The 21,030-nt window shown below is 36.6% G+C and overlaps 1 protein-coding gene across 11 annotated transcripts in view; it reads right to left on the reverse strand.

Annotated features, from left to right (window-relative positions):
• dock3 (dedicator of cytokinesis 3) overlaps positions 1-21,030 on the reverse strand; it is a 253,825-nt gene that overhangs the window by 150,394 nt on the left and 82,401 nt on the right. For all 11 annotated transcript variants that reach the window (XM_069189418.1, XM_069189422.1, XM_069189417.1 and 8 more), the window contains exons 3-4: positions 16,687-16,727; positions 983-1,038 (exon numbers count right to left, since the gene is read on the reverse strand). In XM_069189418.1, the coding sequence (XP_069045519.1) occupies positions 983-1,038; positions 16,687-16,727 (97 nt within the window). The remainder of the gene's footprint in view (positions 1-982; positions 1,039-16,686; positions 16,728-21,030) is intronic.

The raw sequence follows: 21,030 nt of genomic DNA on the forward strand, positions 1-21,030 counted from the left end.
CTATCCACGGTCATAGCAAAAACAAGACTGAATTTAGGACTGACTTGAGTGTGTATTTAAAGCTTTGTCTGTTGATCCTATAGACAACATGTTCCAAGCCTAACTTCTTCTGGTCATATTTTATATGTGTACTGTATGGAAATAATTGAAAATATTGCAAAGTGTAACTTTGGAGGAACTGGAAATTAAATGAAAAACACACAATGGCCAGTGATTAAATAAAGTGAAACTTTGTATCATGTAATGTTTGTAATAGACTGTAGACTATTACAAGACTGTCTTTAATAATTACTGAACACAGAGTACCTCCAATAGTTGTTCATCATAAATAATGGTCTTGGCTGCAAACCATCTCAAAAGGCCACCCTAAATAGTAGAGTTTAAAAGAGCTACAGAGTTTATGAGATAAACTTTTTAATAGAAATGTAAAAACTTAAAACACATTTGAATAGTATTTATTAATTAAAGAGATCAGGGAGAAATCAAAACTTTCTTCAGTATGTTTTTAAAACGCATTCACTATACCAAAAATGCAGTGTTCACATAGAACAACACAGTTTTTAAGCAGATTCACCTGCAATCACCCCCTTCTCTATGAAACAAAACATGCTTGAGTTTTCTGTTGCTTGATGTTTTCTTTTTTGCCTTTACAGAAAGTAAAGAAGATGAACTACCTTCTCTGAAGTTTTATGAACCTTTTCCCTCATTTATCTTTACAAACAACTTCTTTGCCTGTCTGATGCTCGCCGACAACATAAATCTTGATATGGCTGTCAATAAAAACCATTTCTGAAGACAAAATCCCTTGGAAAACACCGGCAGAAATAAATCAGCAATGAAGAGTCTTAGCAATGAGGAAGGCGAAAGGGAAGAGAAAAGTGGGAGTAATAATGAGCTAAATGAATAAATCATGCCCTCAACTGCACCTTTTTTAAGTTCATTTTATAAAATCAGGTCCTTATAATTCAATAAAGACACTTACCCTCTGTTAGTTACAATCGCCTTCTTCAAGTGAACATAGCTGACTGGAAAGATCCCCTATAAAATAAAAAGAGAACATTACATTTATCACGTTGCAAATTACTGCATTATCAGCGCCATCCTTGAGAATATAAACGTCCCTTACATTGCCAGTGTCACTGCAAGCTTTTCAATAAATCAATCCAAGCAGAAGATTATCAGGTTATCTTCACTGGGACTTAAAGTTGAACCCTATAACAGTCTCTTCTATTCTGCTCTGTTGCTTAAGGCACACTGCATTTATATTTTAAAAATGGGTATTCCTTTTCTAATGGATTTTTTTGGAGTATAGGATTTTATAGAAAATGAATGTATCAGTACAGCCTAGAAGCACAGAAAAAAATAATTCAGGCCTAAGACCTTCAGTTGCAGGTAAAGTTAGGGGTTCTATACACAGCTCACCATTGTAACAAAACATTGTATTATTAAATCCCAAATGGATTCATTATCTGTGGCTTTGTCTCCGTTGTGTGTTTTTTTTATGGATGTTGAGAAAAAGATCACCTTGTAAGAGTACACATCCGTGCTAAATTCTGATGCCTATCTGAATTTCCTCTCACTTCTTATCTCATTTGGTCCTCTGGATATTTAATATTTCAAGAGGAAAAACACTCCCGATGAGAACAGTGGGGACCCAGCAGTCAGGTGTACAATACATGTTCCTAGGTCAGAACCCTATCCGTTCCTCACTTGATCCGACCAAGGTCAACAGTCATTGAGAAAAGCATTTCTATTTGATGGCAGTTTGCTAAGGGAATATTGCAGTTCCTTGTGCAATGAAGCATTTGACAAAATCGTCAAATCATCTTCCATTCTCTGCCTCAGTTATCATTCCGTAATCTAGTCTCCCAAAGGAAAGCAGGACACGCACACAGAGAAATATCATCTTTTTACATAAGCTTATGAACATTCAATTGTTTGGTCAAATTGACAGGCAAGCCCACCAATGTGTTGTGGCTCATTTAAAAAATTGACATTTTGAGTAAGATTAATTTTGTACTACACAAAAATATCACACATTAAGTTAATGTAGTTCATGAAAAAACTGCCAAGATTTTGACATTTCAATATATTATTCAAAAGTGACTAGATTTTCATGCAGCAGAAAAACTACACTGAACAATATAATCTAAGATAAGATGTTTCTCTAACCGTTACTTTAAATTTCATTGTTATCTATATATGAATAGGGCTGCACTGGACTAGAGGAATTTTATAATAATTAGGGTAGCCCACAGAAAAACATATATCAGTGAATCTTAGTTTAAAAGCAATATTGCAGAGTTTTGGAAAAATTATTTGAAATGTTAATGTTTTACTAAGAATGGAGTCTTATTTTGGAGAAATAAAATGTTATATTTACATTTATTTGACAAATGCTTTTATCCAAAGTGACTTATCCAAAGTTTATTTTTCCAAGATGAAAAGGATCCATAAGATGTAAAAAATATGACAGAAAAACTGATTGGGTAGAAGCAATACCTTTGTGAGAAAATTAAAGTGAGCATGTAAAGCAATGAAGCAGAAAAAACTACATGTACTCTATTACCACCTCTTTTATACAGCAAAAGTGACATAATGCAAATCCAGTACTGTCTGGATCCTCTGCTCAGTGCTGTGAGAGAAGTGTACAGGTAATGTCCTCTCCGCATCCTGAATCAAGGACATTTCTATGGCACATGAAGCAGTTTCCTTACAGAGAGCACTATGACTCATCATAAACAGTAGCAAAGCAAAGACACAATTGTCTGAAGGCCAGGATTTTAAAAAAGAAATAGGAAGCAGCCTTTATTTTCCGTGTCTCCACAAATGTTATAAAGTGATTTGTGCTGTACTAACCTACAGTATAGGTCACGGGTTTGAAAGCAACAGCTGATACACAGAACTATGTAAAAAAGGTTGTGCATCCCTGAAGAAATAATCCTATTCTAATGAAAAATACTATATTATAGTCACTGATTTGGAAGCTGTCTCTCAGGTGTGACAGCAGTCCAAATAATCTATAAACAGTTAATATTGTGATTATCACGTGATGAGCATAATCAAGGATAGCTTACTGTACAGTATGTTTCAAGCTGGAAGATTCCAACAAGCTTTTGCAAATCACTTTAAACATCAAAGAAATGACATTAGGGCAATTCTAATATGTAACAATTACAATACAGGGCACATTCAGGACACATAGAAAACAGAAGTAACAACACTAGACAGATGGACTATGTGGACTATATGGCATGCACATGTACTGTATAATCACCATGGTTAGCAACTAAAGAATTAATTCACAGACAGCCATCAACAAGCTTACAGGAACATTACATTCGTAACTGACTTTTTTTGTGACCTGCATCTACACCCTTGATGCACTAGGGTCAAGATGCAGAACATAAGGACTTTGCCACTTCCACCACTTCTCCATTCCAAGCATAATTTTCAATCAAGACACTGCATGTTGGTTTCCAGAAAAGGCATTTACTTTAAATATGCATTGGGTTTCTCCGTTTATGGAAGCATTTTCCACACCATTATTTGTGAGAGCAGAATAAATTTAGAATACATTAAATTGTATGTTTTCATGTTTCATAACTTCATATTCTGATATGAAACATCATATTGTTTAATGGTACACATTATGTTACCCTTCCAAAAACATATAGATAACCTCAAAAAACATCAACATTCAAATTCCATAAACTATTCAAGTTTATCATGACTTTTTATTTTATTTTGTCTTCCAATCTTGGCATTTGTGTGAAGTAATGGCAAACATCCATCCTCCATCCAGTTTCTAATCTCTTGAGGGTCACTGGGTAGTTGGAGCCTATCACAACAAGCACTGGGTACAAGGCAGGATACACCCTGGTCAGTATGCCAGTAAATTGCAGGACATATGCAGACACCAACATGCAAATTCAAACCAGGGTCAGCAATTACTAATTTAGTACTAAGTAAGTTAATTTAAGTAACTAAGTTAATTTACTAACTTAGCACCAACTGTTACAAAACCCCTTGAAAATAAAAATAAACCATAAAGAGTAAAACAACCCCTGCATTTAATCAGATATACTGTACCATACCTCTCGGAACAAAGTGGCAACAGAAGCAGTTTGTCAGGAATGATCACGCTATATACAGTATAGCAGTTTCTAAAATATCTTTAAAGACAAGAAAAGGGTAATCATCTATTGTGTTTACAGAAGAAAAAAACAGCATGCACATCCTATTGTATTTTATACTTATTTTAATGCATCCATATAGTTTGTGTGGAGTGTGAAGTTTCTGCACAATATACAATATCAAATTCTAAATATTATAAATTGCCAAATACTAATCCAGGTTTGGATTTTTATACGAATAACTGAAATTATTTGTTAACAGACTTCTTGTGATATGTGACTGGCAGGTATAAAGAATTATTTATCGACCTAAAGTAGTGAAGGCAAACGTGGAGCCATAAACTGTACATCATACTAGCTTTGCATGATGTGTTCGGATCAAATTTCTATGTACAGAATGAGGTCCTCAGATAAATTCTCAGTAGCCTTTTGATTTGCTGTTTTTTTCACTGACCAAGTGTCACGATTGTTATCCCTCCTGTAGAGGGTGCTCCGACCCTTTTTTGTATTTTAGTTTCATTATTACGTTCCCCTGTCCCTTGTTCCATGTGTATTATTTAAATCCCATGCCTCCGAAGTTCTGGGCTCAGAACTTGTTCCTGTCTCTCTTTGGATGGATCTCCCGGCTATGGACTTTTGGACTGCTTCTTGGTTTCCCCTTTCGTATTGTTTTGGACTTGTTCGCCTGCGCCACGCCCCCCTGTCAATCATCTCGCCCTGATCCCGTCGTGTTTCCCTGTTGCCCTTCTCCAGTCTCTTCTGGATTTTATCGGCTGTATAGGGTCCTAAATACACACTACACAGGAGTCTGAACTGGCTTTCGCTAAACAAAGACTCCATGAGGTCATACTATTTCTTTGATTTACTTAAACAAACAATGGCTTGCAGTTCATAAATATACAGTATCATGTACATGTCTGTTTGTTAAACAGTTTCTGCAATTCTGCATACATTTCTACAGGGTAAATCCTAATGCAAGGACACGATCTTCAGTAGCACTTACAGCATCAGCTATTGTGTTCTTAATGCCAAATATCCAGGATGGACAGAAGGCCTAAAGTTGAGTCATGTACATATGGACTAGTAGCATGTCTGGGAAGATATTAAACTGGCAAGGATTGGTAAAGTGTACAACAATGAAAGTAAAAAATGAAAAAATAGGTCAATAAAATATTAAATGAACTGGAAAAAAACCTTTCTACAAACCACACTATTCCAAGAATCACCTTTGGAAGCCAGGGTGGCTATGTCTGTTCTTGGAAAACAACAGTGAAATGTTTACAACACTCAATTAATCTTGAGTAATCAGGCTGAATAACACAATTAATTTTGTCACCGGCTTGCAAGAAACATACAGTAAAATAGTCACAGATGTCTCCCAACACCAGAGCTGGTTTCACATCTCTTAACTTGCAAATAAATCTGCACGGCTGAAATACATGTTTTTGCGTAAGTGTTCTCCAACAGCAGCTCAACAAAGCATTTTTAAGGCTCAATAACCGCAGGCCAAAAAACAGGATGGTTCAGGAGTCTCTGCAGTGCAAGAAGGAAGAGCACAATAACACAACATAAAATGCAGCTGAAAATCATGGCTTTCAAGGAAGATAATTTCACCATTTTGAGAATTATTTCACTTTATAGTCAAAAGAAAGAGCTACATTTTACAGCGGAGTTAAATGCCAGAAACTAATCAGCCATAACTGAAGCCTGACAATTCAGGGCAGCTCATGGTTTCAAGAAGGAAATTCACTCAAAGCTCTTGGGAAAATTCAATATTTTCATAACATATACTGTCTTTTTTGGATTTTACTTCATGTAAATAGTTTAAGGTCTATAACTGTCCAGAAATAGCATGTATATCTGTTCTTCCACATAAACATTGCTTTTTAATTGTTATTCACCTCGTAATAGCTGCTTTGCAAAGGCATCTCTGGTGTGAAACAACAGGGCTCCTGGGAGCTAGAGCACCACAATGCAACTGCTGTGATTAAGGGGCTTGCTGACAGGTTAGCTGACTGCAGGGATGGTGAGTAAATGCTATTGGCAGGGACACTGCTGTAAGCTTCTCAGGCTTTTGTCTTTTGCTAAAAAAAAGATATGGGCATAAAAACTCAGTGGTGCTTGCTACGCAAAAACATACCATCAAATCTGCCACTCTGCTGAGTAACCAAGAGATAACACCTTGAGTACATTTTAACAATCACCGCTGAATATTGCAAACTCTACATACAGTATGAATGCCGTACCTGAGCCACTGAATATTGCAGTAAAAGAATATAAAGTAAAAGAATATAAAGCAAAAAGAAAAAAGTTCAATTGAAATGGCTTCAGGGTAGATAGAGCTGGTAGAAATACTATATATGGACGCGGAGAGAAAAAGTACAATATAAACCAGTGGAGAATAAGCAAATTTACAGTCCCAATTATTTTTATGTGAGCAGAGGCAAGATTTCGATTTAAATTTAATTTCAGCAACAATTTCTGAACTGGAGGCATTATTTAAAAGTCTTCTCCACCTGTGAGTTAAAGCGCAGAAGAAATCCTTGATCACAAGTCAGACTTTATTTAAATGCGTCTAAATTCTCTGTGCTTGAGTCACTGTCCAGTGATAAGGAGAGAAAAGAAACAGGTTGCCCTAGGACATAAGATTACAACGAAAAAGGCATAAGCCTGCTGTATTTAAGACGCTTGTACTTTTCCACACTTAATCCTTTAACATGTGTCTTTTGGATACAGTACTGTATATTAAGGTGCAGAATAGAAAACATCGGTGATGTGAAAAGGAAAATAAATGAAAGAGAATTATGTCTTCTAAGCTGAACAGTACAGGAGATGCAGTTTTGCTCTCTGAAGCTTTGGTATTATCATGTTTACTGGAGAAGGGTACTGAGCTTACACAGTTTTTTCCGTTTCTTACTGTAGGTGCCAAAGCCTACACCTGAGGTTAATTCACTCCAGTGAAATAAAGGAATGGCTTTTAAAATAACATTGAAAATATTAAAACTTGAATTTCTTGTAAACAAACCTAAGAAACAAATCAAATCAAAGAAATAACTCTTTAAAATTGCATTTAAAAGAGACAATGCTAAATAAAGCACAAAGAACTACCCGATCATAATCCATTCATCCCTAAAGTGCATACTGTTTACAACCTATGCTCATACTTCAATGTTATAAGAAGATAGTTTGGTTATTCAGCTATATTGGGATTCTTACATAGAAACATTTCAGTTTTCCTCCAGTTTAAATTCACCCCCACTTAGATATCATCACTTTCTTAAATCAAGGGTAGAAACAAAGCCATACAGCATGACTTGCAGAAAAAATGGTTTTATTGCTAAAAATGGTTCTTATATCTTTTAATAAGGAGTTAAAAGATGCAGTTAGCAGTTATTATCTGCCTTTATTATCTGCCTTCATTCTACATACAGTACAAACTGTAATATCAATGTAGAAATCAATTGTGTGGTTTAAAATAACTTTCTAAAAACATTTGTTGAAAAAGGAGAAAATATGCAGTGTTGCAGTGATATACTGTACAGAAGTATACTACAGTACTGTGTGTACTATAACAAAAGTCTTCAACAATACTGATTCCTTTTCTAAGTTCACATTCTTGCAATCTACTGCAAGTGTCCATTAAAATTAAACTTCTGCTTGAAAGCATTTCACGATGACGATTAAACTAGTCACAAACAACATGAAATCACACAGGAAACATGGTATACAGTCAAACCCATCATAAGAGACCACTGAAGGGGCATTCAAAATCTGGTTACTTAATGCAGGTGATCTCTCAAAACAGGGCTCATAATTTCAACAATAATAAAGAAAGACAATATGTGAATGTTATAAAGCATGAGGTGGGATACTGTATATGATCAAGCTTTATGAAACATTATCATTATCAGTATAGCTTAGATAATGTTTAGTTAATGAAGGGATACAGTCATTAATGAACAATAAACAAAGAGAAAATGTTCTCGATACTTGATCTTGATTATTACAAACAACTATTGAAACATAGTTTCATGTACAGTACTCATGTACAGTAACTTGGTGTAAAGTGGCACCGCCATGAGAGAAATGCTTGCATGTACAGTATGTACAGTATATGAGCAATTATTTACAAGCTGTAAAGGACCTATGTGTGATAATGCAAAGCTGATAATGCACATACTAATGTGAAAGCTGGTAAAATAACATAACATAAGAGAGAATGAATTTTCTTCTGCAATTTGTTTTATTTATAAACAATGCAGGAACAGAAAGAATAGATTAATTGCATCTTGTCCAAATGAAAGTATGTAATTTAAAAAAACATTATTATGCCTGAAAGACTGTGCACTGTAAAAGTAGCTATTATACCTCCAAAGCAGATACTTTGGTTTTTAGCCAGTTGTTGTTTTTCTTCTTTATTTCTATGAAGCCTTCATGTTCCTGTCAGAAAGCTTGTGTTATGTCATTTAACAGATGCCTTTGTCAAATTTATTGTGAAGCTTCAATTATAATCTGAAAGATTTCCATTTTGCCCATGCACTGGTTTAATTAATAGTCAATCCCTAACATTTTGCTGATGGATGAAGTCATCTTAGTACAGACTGTGAAGGATCAGGTACTAATGCCAGGTATTGAACAGTTCTTAAAACTATTCAATAGGAAAGAGAAAACATTTGAAAGACCCAATGCAATTAAAAAAATTCTAGACAAAGAGACAATCTGAATTCTTGTTCTGTCTTATATATGACACTGCCCTCATCCTGTCCAGCCATGCAAAACAAAGAAAGGGAAAGAAAGGGATCAGAAAAGTAAAATTGAAAGTTAAAATTTTATTATTTTATTACTTTTTTCCTTTTCTCATAGAAGCAATGCATCTTTGAGATATCATCTTAATACATCTCAGAATTCTCTGGGATTCCTATAGTAACACTGACAGTGTTGAGCGTTACATGTTTCTACAAGTTACTATTTTTGCTCTATTTTACCGTGATGACCTGCTCCAGTTTCATTTATACAATAGTCACTTCTTATTTATGCTACCAGTTTAGGAATGAAACCTGTGGTCCCTCCACAACCTACACAGAGCGACATCTCATCTGAAGTCCTTGCAGATCCTATTTCCATTACAACAACATCGCTTGTGCTCAACATGCTCAACATTGCTCTAAGCTAGAAGCTTAAAAGCAACTAAGCACCAAATCCAGTGAAAGGATCTGGTTTCAAAACAACTGAGAAACAACACACCTTTGGAAATCAAGCACCTGCTCCTAACACGAGAGATGTGCGTGTTTTCAAACAACCACACACGCAACCACAAATCCTAAATTATAACAAGCTAGGGGCTGTGTTTTACAGAACCAGACCTCTTAGCTGTTCTCCTCTCTTCATCTTTTCAATCTGGTAGTACCAACAGAGGACTGCATGCATTCCACAACTTGACCCCACTGGTTTTTCAGCAGGAAAACACTGCATGTGGGAGGGTGAGTGTGGGTGGTGAAAAAGAAAAAAAAAGATAAAGAGCTTTTGCAAAATCACATTATTTTAATAAGGGCAACACACTAGAGAGGACAAGCGAGAATCATCATGAATGCTCAGTTCCCCAAGAGACCTAAAAAAATCATTACAGCTGAAAAGACTTGAAAAACAGGTTTAAATCTTAAATCTCAAGCAGAGACCAAAGTGAATTGTGGCAGAAAAGATAAATTGCCAAACATTTGCAAAACAGTGGCAGGGTTTCATTTAATTTATCATTACAATTGCACACCACCATTTACATGTCTTACTGGAGTTTTTCCATCCTTAGACTACACAGAGAGCTCCCATTTTTGCAGTATATGTAGAAGGCAGCATCTTTGTGTTTCTCAATTTTTAAATACTGTACATATAGAAGAGGAAGATAAGAGAACACATCTTAGAAATTCTCAAGAAGTGTCATAAGAACAGTTCTGCAAGAAAATACATTCTAATACAGCAAGATTAAAAACCAGTTAAATTGATCATTTGTATAAAATATAAACAAAAAAAGAGAAAAATAAATAACATTAACATTACCATTGTTAACATTAACATAAACACAAATATTATTTCACCCTTATTTATACATTTTGAATACTGTGGAGATTTATAACTGCCCAGAGGGTAATTTACATTCCGTCAGGGGCACTGAAGAATATTTCTAGAGCCTCCCAAGAAGATACAGGTAGTTCATTTTGGTAGTATGTGTTGGTCTCAAATTTTAAAAACCCAGTTTAAAGGCCAAGAGAGAATTAAAATTCTCCTTGAATGGAATAAATATCTAACCTATGCTACACCTTCTGATCCCTGTGGCATGGAGCACAGGTATTTCAAAACCGATAAAGCAGAGGAGGCAAGACGGGTACAGATACAATTGGATAGACATATACTGTATATTCCAAAGCTCAGATGTTAAAATGGATGCGATACAATAGTTTTGCCAGAATCAACTATACTTTCATCATTTTATCTAGCATTATACAAATTACAAATGTGCTATTTGTTTGTTTGCTTGAAGGGTTACAAGTTGACTTCCCTAAGACTGCCTGGTTAGGGTTATTTTTGTCTTTAAATAGTCGAGGTGTTCGTATGCTTGCGTGTCCTGTGATGGTCCTGTCTTGCGTGTACTCCCACCTTGTACCCTATGCTTCTAGGATAGGCTCTGACTTATCATGACCCTCAACAGAATATAACTTGTATTAATGATGATTATGGGACATAATCATTCTGGTAATGTGAACTATATCTTTTCTGGGCCACAGAATGGAAACAACCTCCATCTTCCTAAATCAGTACGACAACACAGACCATCTGGGATCTAACTTGCTCAAGTAATAAGCGATAGGTATTCCCTTAAGCCCTGTGACATCTTTCTGAACTGCTGAGGTTTGGCACAGGACATACGGTACGCCTGCCAGACTTCAATTGCTTCTACTCTAGATTACCTGAGACTGGAGGCAAATCATCACAACACCGGTACTAATATAACAGATTGAACTTTATCTGACCCAGACACTTGATTTGTTGCCACAAGGTTCTGGATAGGACTTAAGCAGATATACATATATTTTGAAAGACACCTATGCCTTCTGGTCTTCAACAGCTTGCACAGAACACAGGAAGGGTTTATTCCATACCTGATGGTAATCCTAGGAATCAAGAAGCTTAAATGTATTTTTTTATAAACCCAAGGCTTACAGTAAGGATTAAAATCCGCACTGCATGGCATTCCAATTTGAAAAAGCATTATTATTGTCTGTTGAGATACATTTAATCATTTTCTTTAGGAAATCTGAGGAACAAAATAATTTAATAGATGTCTTTATCCAAAGCAAATTCCAGAGACTCCAATTACGAGCAACATTCCAACAGTTATTGTTAATTACTGTAAAGAGCAAATGCATTTCTGTAAAGAGATTTTAATACTCTGAAAGAGGTGGCAAATCCCTTACTGTATTTTGTGTGATGTGATCTTTTGTTTTGACATTAGGACATGGCAGTGTACATACTGTACCACTGGTTATCTTTCAATTTCTTTTTCCTTTAATCCACCAAGAATGTTCACTTCACAGGATGTGATATTATCTGATTAACTTTTCACACCGGGAAAAATGTCTTATAAATCTCACTTTTAACTTTCTTTTCTATTAGTTACTACAAAAAAGTTGCCTAAGGCATCCTTATCTTTCCTATTTTTTATCCTGTACGAATTAGCAAAAAGCCCTTCATACCTCATCTCTGTATTACTTACAAAGGTCATTGAAAACATAAAACTTTTCAAGCAGCTTTTGTTTTGTGAACTTTAAACATGCAGGGAAAATTGTTTGTAAATGTCATGCTCAGATAACATCATCAGAATTTACAAAACTTAAACAGAAAAATAAAATAATCATTATTTTCTGAAAATTGGGATTTGTTCTTTGTAATACTGTATACAAATATAATTTGCAACGATCAGTTGTTTCAAAATCTACTTTCCAGAAAGGTTTCCTGTACCACATGGGGTAGATGAAGACAGGTAAACATGCTCCTTTGACATGCCCACCTGCCACAGCTGTTCATCTCTTGACTGAACGTAACAGGAGACATAGGAGACATAACTCCAGGGGAAGAGCACATGTCTCACTGACATTTGTTCAAGCTGGCAGATACCCAGTTCACCTGTGTCTGGATTTTGCCAGAAGCAGGCAACCTGACCAGGTAGCATCTACTTCAGCTGAATGGGGAAACCCAGTCACACTTGGCTAGTGACCCAGGTTCATACCAAAGACATCTGCAGTGAGCAGCTCGATGAGCACTCTTGCCAAATATTGTCCGTGTCATGAAGGAACAGGTAAATATATGTACCTGTATATACTGTATATATACATTGAAAAACCTTCAAGTACAGTAGCTGATTTATAAGCAGAAAAAAAACTTGCAATGTGTAAAAACAGATTTCTTATTGATATGATGTACTTTTGAGAGTCAATGTACATGCATCCAATAAGGTACTATAGTATTAAGTAACACTTTTACCTTTTTATATTGATTACGGCTAATATGGCTAGCCTGATACTTTTTCAGTCAAGAGGAACTACTTACTGTACTGGTAACAATTATATCACCTGTATCACCAGCTACTGTTAATGCTTAGCTGTACTACAGTAGGAGCAAATGCAAAATGGAATTAATCACCAGTAATGCTAAAAGCAGCTCCCCCCTTCTGTTCATTTATATGCAGTTCTGTACTCCTCACATTTAGTTCAGCATGTTAACATGTAATTTGTTGTTAGTTTTTTATAATACTATTTTGTATCTACTACATAATTCATAATAATATTTTGAAGGGTTTTAGCTCATATTTTTTCCATTATCCCAGGATGTCTTTGCAGATCCAACTCAAAAAACAACTTATGCAAAGTTCTTTTTGACCAGGAATGGCATTTTTACATCAAATCTGTTTTTATTAACCACACTGGTTTGCAATCCTGTGTTTAAAATAGCTCCTCTACCCACTAGGTTTAATATTATTAAATACTACGAGGCCCACATTTCCTGAGGATAGGAATAAACTTGCAGAAGAACATATTATTTAAAACCACATTTAAAAAAGGATTCTAAAGCTTTCAGTTTTCTGGGGGAATGTATTGGACTATGATACTCAGAGACATCGGGGATTTAAGTTTCCTTCCTATGTGCTTTTACATGAGGCTTTAAAATAACTATTATGCATAAAATAATAAATGCTTTACAAAATATAGTTACTAAGTCATATTTTGCATTGACTGAATCAGATATACAGTGGGTATAGAAAATCACCATCCCCTTTCAAAATGTGTACCTTTTGTTGTATGACACAAATTAATTTAGGCTTGTTCCATTTTTATTTACAGACAGTAACCCAAATTAGCCAAGTGAAAATACAATTCTAAAACATTCTGAAAATTAATTAATATTACAACAGCAAAATTCCTTATTTGGATAAGTGAACAACCCCCTTACAATTGCATTTGTAAACTTGTTCAGGTATAACGCATCACCTTACAGATAACAGAACATACTAATTGTCTCCCACCTGTGATCAACTGTGGTGATTTTGATTAGTTCAGAATAAAAGCAGCTGTTTCTAGAGGATTCCACTGCTTGGAAGTGCTTTTCAAAGCAAAGAATCCACTATGGGCGGAAAGGCGCTTTCAAAAGAACTTTGAGATATTTTTGGAAAGGCACAAGTCAGGAAATGGGTATAAAAAAATTTCAAAGGTTTTAATTATCCCGTGGAGCACAGTGAAGACTATCATTAAGAAGTGGAAGGCATATGGCACCACCCAGACCTTGCCTAGATCAGGCCGTCCCTCCAAACTGGATGATCGAGCAAGAAGGAGACTGATCAGAGGCTACCAAGAGGCCGATGGCAACTTTGAACGAGCTACAGGCCTTTATGGCAAAGACTGGTGATTGCGTGCATGTGACGACAAAAACACTCCACAAATCTGGCCTGTATGGGAGAGTGGCAAGTAAAAAGTCACTCCTTAAAAAAGCCACATCAAGTCTAATTTATGTTTTGCTAAAAAGCACCCTAAAGAAAAATGAGACCAGAATTGAACGTTTTGGCTGGAATGCAAAACAGTACGACTGGTGAAAACCCAATACATCTTACCATCCAAAGGACACCATTCCTACAGTAAAGTACGGTGGTGGCAGCATCCTGCTGTGGGGGTGTCTCTTCAGCTGGGACTGGGGCACTTGTCAGGATAGAACGGAAGAAGGATGGTGCAAAATACAGGCAAATTCTTGATGAAAACTTGCAGCCCTCAGCCAGGAAGTTGAAAATGGGAAGATGATTCACCTTTCGACATGAAAATGACCCAAAGCACACCACCAAAGCAACCGTACAGTGGCTGAATGTCCTGAAAGGCTGAAAGGAAGGTGAATGTCCTTGAGTGGTCTAGTCAGAGCCTTGACCTAAATCCCATCGAATCTCTTTGAAATGACTTGAAGAGGGCAGTCCATCAACAGTCACCACGCAGTTTGACTGAGCTTGAACAATTCTGTAAGCAGGAATGGGCAAATATTCCTCCCTCTAGGTGTGCAAAGTTAGTAGAGATGTATCCAAACAGACTTAAGGCTGTAATTCAAGCAAAAGGTGCTTCTACCAAATATTAACTCAGGGGGGTGTTCTCTTATCCAACCCAGTTATTTTACTTTATTTTATTTTTTCAGAACTTTTGCTTTCTTTTTTCATTTGGATATTGCAAGGTGCAATTTGTAAGTAAAACTGGAAAAAGTCTGATTTTATTTGTCTTCTTTTTGGGCTTTAGGGCAACAAAAGGAACATTTGAAAGGGGGTGGTGACTTTCTATACCCACTGTACTACTGTAGTGTTGTCCCAAAATGGTTCCCAGATACGTAAAAGAACTCCTCTGGGTTCTTTCGCAAGGGTAGTACTATAGTACTATTTCACCTATACATCTGTTCATTCCTCAATGACTCAGAAGTCACAGAGGTCAGAGATCACATGGAGCCAAAAAAATTGGTGTATCTCAGTCACACTTGGATAGTGACAATGAGTGGATCAGAGTTCTGCCTGCCTTTACATGGAAACCCCATTCCAAATGGTTTCCTCATGTTTAAGTAATTTTTAAAAGCACGTTCTTAACTGATACCAAAGTATCGTGATTCAGGATATCAGTTAAACAAATAAGAAAAAATCGTCATTAGTAAATTGGATGCTTATATATTTTAAATATCTGACTAGAGGCATGACTGAGCTGGGACTTCCACAATAACTCTTCACTGCCTACAATAGCAGAAGGCTAGTATGTCCAAGGTGAAACTAGATTTCTATTTCAACGTGTAATGGACGAGGAGGATCTTCAGTGGCCCTATTCTCTCTGTTTAAAAATCGATACTATACATTGGAAGTGCTTGACTGAACAAGCTGAATGATATTAACTTACTCTGGGATGGCTAATCCTGATTTACAGAGTATTTTGCACAGTAACTATATCAGGGGATTTTCATAATTGCACTTCAATGTTCACCGTGAAACTTTTTTAATGAAAATAACAGCTCTCACCTTATCAGCTTATTGAAGTTGATCACAACAGAAGACGGCAATACATTGCACTCCTAATAGTGCCTCATTCAGAGTGTACATCTGCAGATGCTTGCACAATAGAATCTGCCTTATTTAGCAATGCCTGTTCACAAGCTTACTACAGTACATGCTGTGTTCCTTTTAGTATAGAAGAACCTATTATATCTTTGAGAAGTTCATCCACACTGCCGTATAATGATTGACAAGCAAATCTACATGCATTTAAGATTGTTCTTAATTACATTCCAAAGCACAATACAGGAAATAAATTCATGCCTTGCCTCAGAGAGCAGTTATTTGTGGTTCTCATGAAAGAATCAATGTGATTGGAAAGGTGTGTATATTTTTAAGTAAACGCAAAAAATTGGTGTAGACAGCTTCTGTCTAAACTTCTAGTACAAATGTCATTCCCTGAAGCTTTTTTTATTTTAACACTTTAATGGTAAGAACCTATAATGACTATTACTATTTTAAACCTGCTTCTGTAAACAAAAACTGAGCAATTAAGCCACTTTACACCCTTGTTAAAATTAGTTTATGTCAAATTTTCCTCTCAATGGAATAACACCAATATTTTACGTGAAGCTTTCTTTTCTTCAGGAATAAACTGGCAGGCATATTCTTTGACAAAAGACTTCATCTTGATTTGTATAAATATATAGTATGAGTTACCCATTCAGTCAAATTGACGGCACTCAATGCAAGGACATTTTATACAATTAGGTAATTGTAAATGATGGAACAAGGCAGACAGCACTGTAGGCTTTTTAAAATTAAAAACTTAATGCTTACAATGCAGTTTAAAAATGACTGCATGTTAGAACAATTGCTCATATTGCCATGTTATCAGTGATAAAGACAGCTCCCTCTGGTGACAGCCTTTGAAGCAAAATGAAAAGTGTTTAGATTAGAATTGCACGTATGAAAGAGAGTTATAAGATCATTTTATTTTCTTACCCTGGCAGTAGGTTTCTTGATGGAGAACCCTCTGTACCACCCTAAGAAAAAAAAATAAGAATTTACTGGAGACATTAAAATTAAATTTTGCCTTAATGATTTATTGTACGTTTTCAATATTGTTTTACTTCGTATTAATTACAAACAGATTTGTACAGTATGTGCGGCAACCGAAAGCACCCAGTATGGTGAAGACTATCCTTCAGTGCTCTCAGCTGCTGACTTTACCTGTGTCTAAACAAAAATTAAAGACATTTAAAAACATATATTATTACTATAAGAATACACTACAAATGTACACATGTACAGATGAGGACCTTAAAACTACAGCTCACATTGCAGATTGAATAATTAAATTAACAAATGGGAAAACCTGCATTGAGAGCAAATTATTATGCCCAGGTTGAGCCTGAACGCAGCAGGGAGTCCAGATATTGTAAACATATTCTTCAGTTTATTTTAAAGTTCTTCTAATTTTGCAATTTATACTTCAATGTAATTTCAGTCTATTTTTCTAAATATATTTGTATGTATAGGGCATTGTGCTTTGTACCAAAAAATCACACACTGCAAAACAGAAAAAGGTCTGAATATGTTAGACAAGGTTCTTTAATTCACACAGCACTGAAAGAAAGTTAAAAGACACAGGTACAAAATTACTTATGGGGATCCTTTACTGTTCATATCTTCTAAAATAAATTAGATTAAAAAGTATATACAGGTTTGAATTGACACCTTACACTCACTGCATTGCAGTATATTGAACATGTTGCCTGCCTCTTATGTGCTCAACCAGTAAATGTATGTAACAAAGACAAAGGAACTGGTGGTAAATTTCAGGAGGAAAAAGGTCAAACCTACTCCTGTCTACATCCATGGGAGTGGCATGGAGATGGTGGACTCGTACAAGTACCTGGGAGTGCACATCGACAATAGACTGGAATGGTCTAAGAACATCGAGGCCATCTATAAGAAGGGACAGAGCCAACTTTACTTCTTGAGGAGGCTCAGGTCCTTCAATGTATGTAGTAAGATGCTACATATGTTCTATCAGTCGGTGGTAGCAAGCGCCATTTTCTACGCATTGGTATGCTGGGGCCCTGGGATTAGAGCAGTGGATTCTAAAAGGCTGAACAAGCTCATCAGGAGAGCAAGCTCTGTCATTGGGTCTGACCTGGACCCCTTGGAGGTAGTGGCTGAAAGGAGAATGGTGTCTAAACTAGAGGCCATCATGGACAACATCTCCCATCCCCTCTATGACAGGCTTGTAGAAATGAAGAGCACGTTCAGCAGAAGACTGATTCATCCACGGTGCGACAGGGAGCGCTACAGGAGGTCATTCTTGCCTTCTGCCATAAGACTGTACAACGAATCCACCTTGCGTCTGGGCAGAGGCAACATTGACAGTGACCTGTTTCTGGACTGAACGCATCTACACATCTACTGCTACTGTACATCTGTTCTCTTTCTTTTTCCCGTTTACAACCGTTTTTTGTGCAATATATGCCAGGGACCCGTGCAGTACATTTATATTTATATCTATATCTATATTTACATTCATATGTATGATACGATTTTTCTGCGTACTGTTCTGTTCTACTTTGTTCTTTGTGTGTCCGGACTGTGAGTAACTCTTTTAGTGCACCCCTCACTGTACTGATTGTATTGTATGTATTGTACTATTATTATTATTGTATAATTTGTTACACTGTGGCTGTGTTGTCTGTGTAAAGCTGCTGTTGCACTGCAATTTCCCTCACGGGATCAATAAAGTATTTATCTAAATACAGTATGAAAACAAACTTGGAATGTATTGCATATAAGCAGACCCCAAAATTCAATGCATTTAAACTTTTTTTTAAAGAAAGCTTAACCCAGGTTTATGCTGATCATGCCTCCCAAGTAATCTGAAGCATTCTAATGCTGTTGGTTATCCAAATTAAGAACAAACAATTCAATTACAAACTTTACTAATACTAACTGTATTATCTTTGAATAAATAAAATAAAATAAAATAAAATAAAATAAATCTGGTCATGAAAATGGATCAGTTATAAAGTTTAGAAATACAATTTAATGTAACCCTAAGAAGCAGTTTTGCTACTGTATAATTCCATAGACATGAATTCTATTCCATAGATGTGAAAGATTAATTATATTACAGACCAGATTCTATACTGTATATAATAGAAAACATTTATATTCATCCATAGGTACAGTAATATTGTGACTCTTTCTATACATGACAGCTTCATATGTGAGAAAAAAATGTCTCATAAGTAGATTAGTTTCTTTAGAATGGCCTAATCCTCAAGATTTCAACATGCTGATTTCCCCGACTGTATCTTTCTTTGCATCTATTCATAGCCAGTGAGCTGAAAGGGAAACTAGAAAGCTCTAAACCTTGATTAAAAATGCTCCATAGCTACTGTTCCATTTTTATCTGAATGGCTTTTAGCCATGAATAATAAAACAGAATTGTGATCTTGTTAACATTTATGCATCATGAACCAGAAGCTTTGTTTCTAAAACTGTTTTCCGAATGGAAAATGCACAGAATTTATTTTCACTAAAACAGAAGAGTTGCACAGTGGATATCTCTGGCACTTCCTCTGCACCACAGATATATTTTTTGTTATACTGTATTTAGCTTGTCTGTTCAAGGAATCATGCAACAGGAGCCATCAACACATGTAGTATTGCTTTACAAGTCATGCTGATGCAGATGAAATGGCACAGCCTCCTCTCATTGGATCACAAGAGTTTCATTATCAAGTTCATTGTCATTATACTCATATACAGGTACCCGTATATGGTATAACAAAATGCTATTTAGCTAGCTCTCGGACATAAGTAGTACAAGAAAAAAAACAACAATACAATTGTATAACAAAAGAAAGACAGAGACAACAGGCAGTGTGCAAAAAACAACAACAGACGATGTGCAAAAACAGCAACAGGCAATGTGCAAAAAAAAACAACAACAGGCAATGTGCAAAACAACAAAAAGGTAACAGGTTATGTGCAAAAATATGAATAAACAGAATGAAATAAAGGGATAGAAATTATGGGGAGTGAGCTTTTGACATGTATGGTAGAGGTAGATTTTCAATGTGTGTTTGGGTTTTTGGTAAGAAAGAAAGACAGGAAGAAGGCACTGTGAGGTTCAGATCATAGGTGAGAGGTGAGGTGAGAGTGAGAGAGGCTGGGAGTTTAATAGTTTGATCGTGCGGGGGTAAAAACTGTCTCTGAGTCTGGTAGTCCGGGCCCGAATGCTCCGGTACCGTTTTCCAGATGGTAGCAGATCATAAAGTCTGTAGCTGGGGTGTGTGGGGTCTTTGATGATGCTTAGAGCTTTCCTCAAGCACCCTCTGTCATAAATGTCCTGGATAGATGGGAGGGCAACCCCAGTGATGGACTGGGCAGTTTTCACCACCCGCTGTAGGGCTTTGCAGTCAGCAGCACTGCACTGCACTAAGTTTCTTGACTAGTTTCTCTGGGATGATAGTGTTAAAAGCTGAGCTGAAGTCGATGAATAGTAGTCTTGTGTATGTGTTCTTTTTGTCCAGATGGGATAGGGCAGTGTGTATGGCAATGGAGATTGTGTCATCTGTGGATCTGTTGGACCGGTAGGCAAACTGGTACGGGTCCACTGTGTTTGGAATGGTGTCCTTAATGTGCTTCATGACCAGCCTCTCGAAGCACTTCATGATGACAGGTGTTAGTGCCACTGGTCGGTAGTCATTAAGACATGTCACTGTGGTTTTCTTTGGTATTGGGATGATGGTGGTTGTCTTGAAGCAGGTGGGGACCAGAGACATGTTGAAAATGTCTGTGAATACACCCGCCAGTTGATTGGCGCAGGCTCTGAGGAGGCGACTGGGTATGCCGTTGGGTCCTGCAGCCTTGCGTGTGTTCACTTTTAGCAGAGATCTCCTCACCTCATCTGCAGACAGTGAGAGCAGCTGGTCAGCTGCGGAGAGTGCAGTTCTGATGACTGGTTTTGTGTTGTTGGCTTCAAACCGAGCATAGAAGGTGTTGAGCTCGTTAGGCAGGGAAGCATCATGGGCAGGTGCACAGATTATATAGCATATATTGTACATACGTAAGGTGTGCCCAATTTATTTTCCCTGTTTCTCTCCAAGACGATGCTTGAGTGAACTAAGAAGGGCGGGGGTAATGTGAGCAAGCTGAGGCTTGGTTTTAGTCTCCTCCTTTTAAGAGAGTAAATTGGACACATCTGCCTTGATTGAATGGTCAAAATCAAAAGAGAAACAAGAATGAGAGGGCAAAAACAGTAACTATTTAAGCTCTTTCTACTGTGTATACAGGATGTGTCTTTAG

The sequence above is a fragment of the Lepisosteus oculatus genome, chromosome 4 (assembly GCF_040954835.1).
Source record: "Lepisosteus oculatus isolate fLepOcu1 chromosome 4, fLepOcu1.hap2, whole genome shotgun sequence".
In the NCBI taxonomy this organism is placed as follows: Eukaryota; Metazoa; Chordata; class Actinopteri; order Semionotiformes; family Lepisosteidae; genus Lepisosteus; species Lepisosteus oculatus.